The 9,128-nt window shown below is 47.6% G+C and overlaps 1 protein-coding gene across 1 annotated transcript; it reads right to left on the bottom strand.

Moving 5' to 3' along the window:
- Positions 1-207: 207 nt before the first annotated feature.
- Positions 208-5,993, bottom strand: LOC119301888 (protein CURVATURE THYLAKOID 1D, chloroplastic-like). Its single transcript, XM_037578880.1, has 5 exons — positions 5,782-5,993; positions 5,480-5,700; positions 3,865-3,969; positions 711-782; positions 208-623 (listed from the first exon to the last, which is right to left on the bottom strand). Exons 1-5 carry the CDS (start codon positions 5,861-5,863, stop codon positions 552-554), a joined length of 552 nt encoding a protein of 183 aa, XP_037434777.1. The 5' UTR covers positions 5,864-5,993; the 3' UTR covers positions 208-551.
- Between the last annotated feature and the right edge of the window lie 3,135 nt (positions 5,994-9,128).

The raw sequence follows: 9,128 nt of genomic DNA, 5'->3' as shown, positions 1-9,128 counted from the left end.
AGGGCTTTATCAAAAAAAAGTTGGTGAGGGGCGGCGATTCTCATTGCAACGAGGACCAACCTCAACCTGGCTGGGGGCCAAAATATACAAACACCAACCAAAGTAGGCCACGGAGATATATGCTAATCAAGTTAAAAAACTCCTCTGTGATTGCAACTGAACCCCGTGACAGAGACTGTTTGCAGCCACCTGACGAAGCTGCCCTCATATATCGTCATGAACGATGACTTGAATAATTAGCCACCCCAGCGGGTCGCATGCAACACAAAGAATTCCGCAAGCCGGCATTGCCCATTGCCCGGCATCTACACTTTATTCCAACGGTGTGACAGAAAGGCGCAACGGTCCAGTGACACGACTCGCTAAAACTAATTTAGAAACGGACACGATCTCAAGGCAGGCCTGGAAATAAAATATACTAATTATTCAGAACATTTTTTGTCGAAAAAGGGAAAGCAGGTATGGGTACCAGGTCATCTCTTCAAAAACACCATCCATGTTTCAGTGCAGCATCTTTTCACTACAACTACAACAGACCGCCCGGAAATTGCTCAGTCGTCACGAGACCCAAGTACCTGCTTCTTGATGGAGCTGATTCTCATGATCAACTCGTCCCTGTTTTCCTGCATCATAAGTGGTAGAAATGTCAGTCCACCGCCGTGGGTATTTATCAGTTCAAACTTCAAACTGAGACTGGGTACACTAATCACCTTAAATATCAGATATCGCGAGGTGAACCAAACTGTGAAGCCGAGGCCAACCACTTCCATCACCTGAGGAACCTGCCCATGTACAGTCGTATTATGAGATTCACAAATTTCCATGCGCGTTTCCTAGGTTATTTCAGAACTTATTTAAAGAAGGGGGTGTTTTTAGAGCTGGTACAATTGCTGAGTATGATCAGGTAACTGTTCCACTAAGATCAAACCAGATTCTACCCGTTCGTGGAATCAAAGTTTGCACTGCTCACCATTTCCAGCAAATAAACTACTCCTTCCTTCCCAAAATGTAAGTCCTATTTGTTTTGTCCTAAATCAAACTCTCTTAAGTTTGACCAAAGTTTATAGAAAAAAAATCCATGTCAACAATACCAAACAGTTGGGATAGGCTAGAGGTGAAATCCATAAGATCTCTCAACCAACTCATGGTTCTGGCACATGGATAGCAAGCTTCCACACACCCCTGTCCATGGCTAGTTCTCTCGTGATATCACTCCAGTCCTTCAGATCCCTCTTTACGGACTCCTCCCATGTCAAGTTCGGTCTACCCCGACCTATCTTGACATTATTAGCGCGCTTTAGCCATCCGCTATGCACTGACGCTTCTGGAGGCCTGCGCTGAATATGCCCAAACCATCTCAGACGATGTTGAACAAGCTTCTCTTCAATCGGCGCTACCCCAACTCTATCTCGTATATCATCATTCCGGACTCGGTCCTTCCTTGCATGGCCACACATCCATCTCAACATGCGCATCTCCACCAGACCACCACACCTAACTGTTGAACATGTCGCCTTTTAGTCGGCCAACACTCAGCGCCATACAACATTGCGGGTCGAACCGCCGTCCTATAGAACTTGCCTTTTAGCTTTTGTGGCACTCTCTTATCACAGAGAATGCCAGAAGCTTGGCGCCACTTCATCCATCCGGCTTTGATTCGATGATTCACATCTTCATCGATATCCCCATCCTTCTGCAGCATTGACCCCAAATATCAAAAGGTGTCCTTCCGAGGCACCACCTGTCCATCAAGGCTACCCTCCTCCTCCTCGTGCCTAGCAGTACCGAAACCGCACCTCATGTACTCGATTTTAGTCCTACTAAGTCTAAAACCTTTGGATTCCAAGGTCTGTCTCCATAGCTCTAACTTCCTATTGACCCCCGTCCGACTATCATCGACTAGCACCACATCATCCGCAAAGAGCATACACCATGGGATATCTCCTTGTATATCCCTTGTGACCTCATCCATCACCAGAGCGAAAAGACAAGGGCTCAAAGCTGACCCCTGGTGCAGTCCTATTTTAATCGGGAAGTCATCAGTGTCGCCGTCACTTGTTCGAACACTTGTCACAACATTATCATACATTTCCTTGATGAGGGCAATGTACTTTGCTGGGACTTTGTGTTTCTCCAAGGCCCACCACATGACATTCCGTGGTATCTTATCGTAGGCCTTCTCTAAGTCAATGAACACCATATGTAGGTCCTTCTTTTGCTCCCTGTATCTCTCCATGAGTTGTACCAAGAAATGGCTTCCATGGTCGACCTCCCAAGCATGAAACCAAACTGATTTTTGGTCACGCTTGTCATACTTCTTAAGCGGTGCTCAATGACTCTCTCCCATAGCTTCATTGTATGGCTCATCAGCTTAATTCCACGGTAATTAGTACAACTCTGAACATCCCCCTTGTTCTTTAAGATTAGTACTAATATACTCCGTCTCCATTCTTCTGGCATCTTGTTTGCCCAAAAATGAGGTTGAAAAGCTTAGCCATACTATAGCTGTTTCCGAGGCCTCTCCACACCTCAATGGGGATACAATCAGGGCCCATCGCCTTGCCTCCTTTCATCCTTTTTAAGGCCTCCTTGGCCTCCGACTCCTGGATTCGCCGCACAAAATGCCTGCTGGTATCATCAAAGGAGTCTGTCCAGTTCAATGGTAGAGCTATTATTCTCCCCACCGAACAGGTTGTCGAAATACTCCCACCATCTATGCTTAATCTCCTCGTCCTTCACCAGGAGCTGGTCTGCTCCATCCTTGATGCATTTGACTTGGTCAACATCTCTCGCCTTCCTCTCTCGGATCTTGGCCATCTTATAGATGTCCCTTTCGCCTTCCTTCATGTCTAACCGCTGGTAGAGGTCCTCATATGCCCGACCCCTTGCTTCACTCACAGCTCGCTTTGCAGCCGTCTTTGCCATCTTGTACTTCCCTATGTTGTCTGCACTCCTATCTAGGTATAGGCATCTAAAACAATCTTTCTTCTCCTTAATAGCCTTATGGACATCATCATTCCACCACCAGGTATCTTTAGCTTCTCTTCTACTTCCCTGGACACTCCAAACTCCTCTGAGGCCACCTTACGAATGCAAGTCGCCATCTTCATCCACATATTGTTTGCATCACCTCCTTCCCCCCAAGGGCCCTCCTTAATGACCCTCTCCTTGAATGTTTGAGCTACCTCCCCCTTGAGCTTCCACCACCTTGTTCTAGCGACTTTCGCACGCTTATCCCACTGGACACGAATCCAAAAGCGAAAATCAGCCACCACGAGCTTATGCTGAGGGACAACACTCTCTCCAGGTATCACCTTACAATCTAGGCATGCACGCCTGTCTTCTCTTCTCGAGAGGATGAAATCAATCTGGCTAGTGTTGATCACTACTAAAAGTCACTAGATGTGATTCTCTCTAGTGACTTAGGACCACAAAAATAAGACATCATAAAATATATTTCCATGGTGCATCTTTTTGGTATCACATATATCGATATTTATTTTATAAACTTGGGCAAACTAAAAAGAGTCTTAGGACCAAAAGAATAAGACATATATTTTGCGATTCCAGGAGTATGCTCCCTTTTTAGCTATATATGCTTTCTCCAAAACAAACTTTTGATTGGTAATTCTTGTCTTTTTGTCATATCATGCTATTTGAAGTGTCATAAGCAAGTCATGGAAATGGAAGTCTAATTTCATTTTTCCTATTCCAATTGATGTCTACAAATAAATGGCGGCAGGTCCAAAGCTAGCCAGTTTTCAAACCAGACACATATTATGATGTAAACGATAATCCCCACTCTCAAGTGCATGCATTGGGACCAGGACGGGACAAGAGTGTGAGAAATAGAAATAAACGTACCACGGGGACTGATTCAAGTGCAGAAACCACTATTGATGATATCCAAATAGCAACAATGGCGGAGGACCCATAGACTAGAGCAGTATATGAACTGTCAGAATCCAACTACATAAGACAGTTCACAGAGTTAGTCCATTGAAATTGCATTACCGCAACCAGTGCACATAATAGTACAAAATAGCAGTTTTCACAGCAAGAGCGGCCCTGAAAGAAATTTAATGGGATTTAAGAACAAGAGAGTTCCAAAAAATTATATCGTCCCTGGTGAATGTAAAATATTCGCTCAATCTCATGTATCAAAATTACAGCTGCATGAACTGAAAAGAATAGTACATTTTCGTTACATAAGATCCAGAAAGTAGCTGAATGTAATTATAAGGGCAAAACAGTGCGACCAAATTAACAGAGATTCTGAATCCAACATATAAATTGCTGCTGTTACTCATTGTCTTTTGAAAACAAACCTTCAACTTAGTGTATCATAAAGTGTTTACCTTCAGAAATATATGCACTTGAACAGATAGTTTTTCTTTGCTTAGACGCATATGTGCTTCTATGAAAAAAATAAAAGCACAGAGAAATCAGTTGTAACATCAGCAGAACTACTTCATTTGGATGGGCTTTGGCTGGGGATGCAAAGGCAACTGTTTCTGTTTGTTCACAAAACGCCCACGATTTGAATCTGGATTCTGAATTTGGAGGACAGTTATCGGGATCTGTCCATGCATATGTAGGTCTTGCTAGAACTTTGTGATGATCCCAGATGTCAGAAGCAAGAGGAGAAGGTGAACAGACTGTCATCACACATTCGCATCTCTATATCAGTAAAGAGAACACAATCACTCTCTAAGCATTCACTTTAGGAGCCGGCAAAAAACTTAGATCAAGTACCAACTAATATATAACTAACTAACTAAGGAACCACCTCGTACACATGTGAGTATGTGACCGAAATTTCGTTAACTGCTTTTTCTCCATTGACCCCAACTCTAAATGTCCCCCTTCTCCTCGTCAACCCGCTCTCCAACACCAGCCCGTCACCCGAGGCCGGCTGTCGACCCCCATTGACCTTCCCACTAAGCACAGAGAGCATGAGTGCATCTCCGGTACCGGTGAACCCCAAACCCCACTCAGAAGACCTACCCACTAACCTCTCCAGCAAGGCCACCAGAGTCAGCTCTGCCTCGCAACTCTTACAATCTCTTCAGGGAGGTCACCCATTCTCTCCTCGACCACCATGTCTGATCCACCTTGCAGCTCCGGCAAGTACTTGCACCACCAGACGGGACGAAGAAGCGCACAAATCACTGTGCAGACCAGGGGCTGAAAATTGCCTGAAATTTGGGTAATTTCAGGTAACTGTGCTCTACCAAATCTGTTTAAACTACCGTAACTCGATATCAAACTCCAGCACGTTCATCACCATAACCCAAAGATGGCAATGGCAACTTGCTTGTTTTCTCAATGTGGAACAAATAAGGTACATCCTGGAGCTCATCTGAACACCCAGGCAATCAGCCCCAATCTATATGTTAAACAAACACACTGAAGCCTCGACCAAGACAGATTCCTTGCATACAAATCGACAAATACCAAGGCGGGTGCACGCGCTCACCTCGACGCCCAGCTGGTTGAGAACGCTCCACGGAGCCAGCTCGCCCTGCACCTGCCCGTCTTCCTCCCCATTGCTCGCCTCCCGGCCGAAACCATCCAGCCCCTCCCGCTTCGCCGGCGCCGGCGCCGGCCACTCGGGCTTCTCAGAGACCAGACGTCTGAACCCGTCCGAGTCCTTGGTGGCACGCACGGCCACCCGCGAGGCTCCGGCGCGGCCAAAACCTTGAGCAGGGCTAGGGTTTTAAAGCTCTCGTACTTGCATTTTCACGGGATCCGAAAGTGAGAGGCGGAAGCTAAGCGCACCTTGCTGCGGCAGGGAGCTCGGCGCGCGGCGGGGTGGGAGGCGCACCAGCGCGGCGCCGGCGTGCGAAGCGGGCGGAGCCATCGGAGATTTTTTTTTCCCCAAGCTTGTAGTTCTGCTCGAGCGAGACTGGGGGTGGCGAGGTTTCCGGAGGAGCTCACAGCACCACTGCCTGTCTGTGTAGTGTGTACTGGCTGTCGCGCACAGACACGAGCGGAGGGTGGCGGGCTGGCGGCCCTGCGTCGGCCGTTTGGGGGTTGGGCTGGTTGAGAGGGGCGGCGCGGTAAAGAACAACCTTTGGGCTTGTTCTCTGCTGATTGCTGGAGCAAAGTGCGCAGAAAAATGACGGGCTTTGTGCTGTGACATGGACTGACGCGCGCTCCTGATAGAAATGCTTTCTCGAGTCCAGGGCTGCTTTGGTTGTGAAGCAAACTCTAGAGTTGTACACGCTCTAGCAATATCATGAGCCTCCCAGTTCATCTCTCTCTTCTCCTTTGTCTCAAAAAAAATCTCTCTCTTCTCCTGCTAAAAAATTATAGCTTCGAAGTCTTCAAACTTATTCTTTATGTCTTGAATAATGGTTGAGCTGGTTCCCAAATATGGGCTCTTTGGGCCTGGCTTTATAGTTCTCCGCAGGTATCATGAGCCTCACAATCTGTCACCGCAGGTATCCTTCTAGTGTAAAGATCAGATGACAGTGCAAGACCTTCGTTGAAAGCCATAGCTTCCAAAATCCCCGGCTCAACTTGGCCCTGAACGGTCACCGCTAAAGCTCCCAAGAACTGACCCTGATCGTCTCGACGGAAGATACATGGATAGACCTTTCATGCCAAGGACAACGTGCTTAGATCATGTGTGCCCCTATCACTTGTCGGGCATCAATGTGTCGACGTTGGGTTTCGGCATGACACGGGCAACTATTGTGAAATTGGGAACCATCAGGAGGCGAATTGATTGAATAGCATCTTAGATGCGACCGAGTTCAAGCCAACACATGACGTGGTGTCCCAACATCAACAACTAGGTCAACGCGGCTACTTTGGGACATCAAACCTCTTTCGTGATCCTGACGTGGGCAAAGTATTCTTATAGGATTCAATGGTGCGTCGATGATGCTCACGGAGCCATCTAGCGCGCAAGCACAGGTTGACAAAAGTTTGTGAACAACAACATTGAGGATCAAGGAGCAACATGCATTCTCTTTAGGCGAAAATCATTATCAATCTCCTTTTTTGTGTGAATCATTATCAATCTCCTTGACTGGTCCAAGCAGCGTTGACGTACATGCCTCATGCCTTATTAACGATGTTTGGTAAGCTAGGTGATAATCCAACGATTGGCCTTTTTGTTGAACCTGTAAACATGGAGGTATGAGCGGCAATCCTTTCCCGCAAACGTTGTTTTAGGTACCATATGATTCATTCGGTCTTGTGTCGATTTACCGAAGGATAATCAGCACCCCTGCAATAAGCTATCAGCAGATGATGAAGATGTTGGTTGTGGCAAGACCAATGGATGGACTCATATTTTTGTGAAGCTGATGTGTCTAGACTCAAAACTTGTTCTAATCTTTCTAAACGTGTGCATCAATGATGTACAGAGGCCGGGAGCCTTGCCCTTCTCCGAGTTAGACGATGCACAACTTGAGGCCTCCTTTGGTTTGTAGGAATTTTATAGAAATTCTATAGGATAGGATTTGCGAAGAAAAAATTTCTTTGAAGTCCTTTGGTTTGTAAGAATGGATTCCTATTCCTATGTAGGATAGGATTCAATCCTTCACATTTTGGAGGAAAAAAAATATTAGCCTAGACTCAATGAAAAAATTCATATCCTATGCACCAAATGACATCTCTAGGCCCTGGGCGACTCGGGGGCCTCCAACCCTAGGCACCGCCGCCGCCCTCTCCTTCTCCCCTCCTCACGCCGCCGCCGGGTGACGCCGCCGGGTGAAACCCGCGTGGCAGACGGCGGCGGCGGCGGGACTCCCTCTCCCGACTCCCCTTCTTCCGTGGGCGGCGGATCTAGGCGGCAGGCGGCGGTGTCGTGCGGTGGCAGGCCTCGGCGAGCGGTGGCGGGGCGCGGGGCACGCGGCGGCGAGCCTCGGCAGGCGGTGGCGGCTGCGCACGGGGCTGATTCCGGGGCGGCGGCGCGGGCTTGGATCCATCGCCGATCTGACCTGTGGGCGCGGCCTCGGCCTTCCCTGCTCGATCGGCGGATCTCGGTGGGGGGGCTTCTCTGTGCTGAGATCTGGCAAGCGGGATCATCCAGATCCCAGCAAGGACGGCGGCGACCCGTGCACGAGAGATGGAGGTCTTCGATCAGATCTGGGTGAAAACCTGCTATTGGCTATTGCCAAGGCCGGCGATGGCGACGTTGTCTGCGTCGTTCCCTTCCTGAAGGCATCGCCGTGGAGATGTTCAAGGTCACTCTCTGCTACCTCCGGGGGAAACCCTAGATCAGTAGATCGGATGACGGCGACTCTCTGGTGTCGTTTCCCCCCTGGGGGCGTCATTCTTGGAGGTGCACACGGACTTGAGGGACTAGATGACGGCGACTTTGGTGGAGCGGTGCTTCATCTTACATATTGATGGTGGCGGATCTCGGCGGCATGGTGTTGTGGAGACTCGGCATCTGATGCGCGGAGATGGACTCATGCAGGAGGAGGAAGCTGTCTGGCGTCATGGGGGCGTCGATGGCAGAGTGGCCAGACAAGATAGAAGCCTCAATATGATCTGAAGACGGACCTGTGGAAGATGGCGGTGACGACACACGAGTGCGTCTGACCGGATTGTGCCCCAGACCCGGTATGTGGCTCGGCTGGGGCTTCCGGCTTTTGATGTTAGGCTTAGGTGAGTGGTTTAGGGTAGTGGCCCAGTTAGCACCCCTTCATCATATGGATAGGAGTAATGACATATGTTGCCAAGATTGTGGATTCAGGTATATTGTTTATAATACTTTGTAAGGTCCTCGAGAATAATCAATAAAGTGGCCGTATGCATCTCCCAGATGCAGAGGCCGAGGGTCATCCTTCTTTTCTAAAAAAAACCAAATGACATCTCTTCCTCTATAGGAATTGAGATGCATGTCATCTCACTTCCTATGATTTTTCTATTCCTATAAAATTTCTATCCTATGAACCAAAGGAGGCCTAATAGTACAAGACAACATATTTTTAAAATGGTTATATCATTAAGAAATGTATGTGACATTTCAAAATTGTTCATGTTTCTCATAAATGAACATAATATATATTTTTTAAATGCTATACAATGTAAAGAAATGTTCATGTAATTCAAAAAATATATTCCGTACCAATCAAAAGAAATGTTTGTGACGTATTCAAAAGTAA

This window comes from Triticum dicoccoides, chromosome 5A (assembly GCF_002162155.2).
Source record: "Triticum dicoccoides isolate Atlit2015 ecotype Zavitan chromosome 5A, WEW_v2.0, whole genome shotgun sequence".
Taxonomy (NCBI): Eukaryota; Viridiplantae; Streptophyta; class Magnoliopsida; order Poales; family Poaceae; genus Triticum; species Triticum dicoccoides.
This window is presented reverse-complemented; position numbering and strand designations above follow the sequence as displayed.

What these genes read in the sequence shown, in the direction of transcription:
- LOC119301888 (XM_037578880.1), bottom strand. Translation starts at nt 5,863, where the DNA reads ATGGCTCCGCCCGCTTCGCACGCCGGCGCCGCGCTGGTGCGCCTCCCA. An exon ending in CACTTGAATCAGTCCCCGTG is followed by an intron (nt 783 to 3,864) that starts GTACGTTTATTT and finishes GTACATGGGCAG; the next exon opens with GTTCCTCAGGTGATGGAAGT. An exon ending in CGCGATATCTGATATTTAAG is followed by an intron (nt 624 to 710) that starts GTGATTAGTGTA and finishes CTTATGATGCAG; the next exon opens with GAAAACAGGGACGAGTTGAT.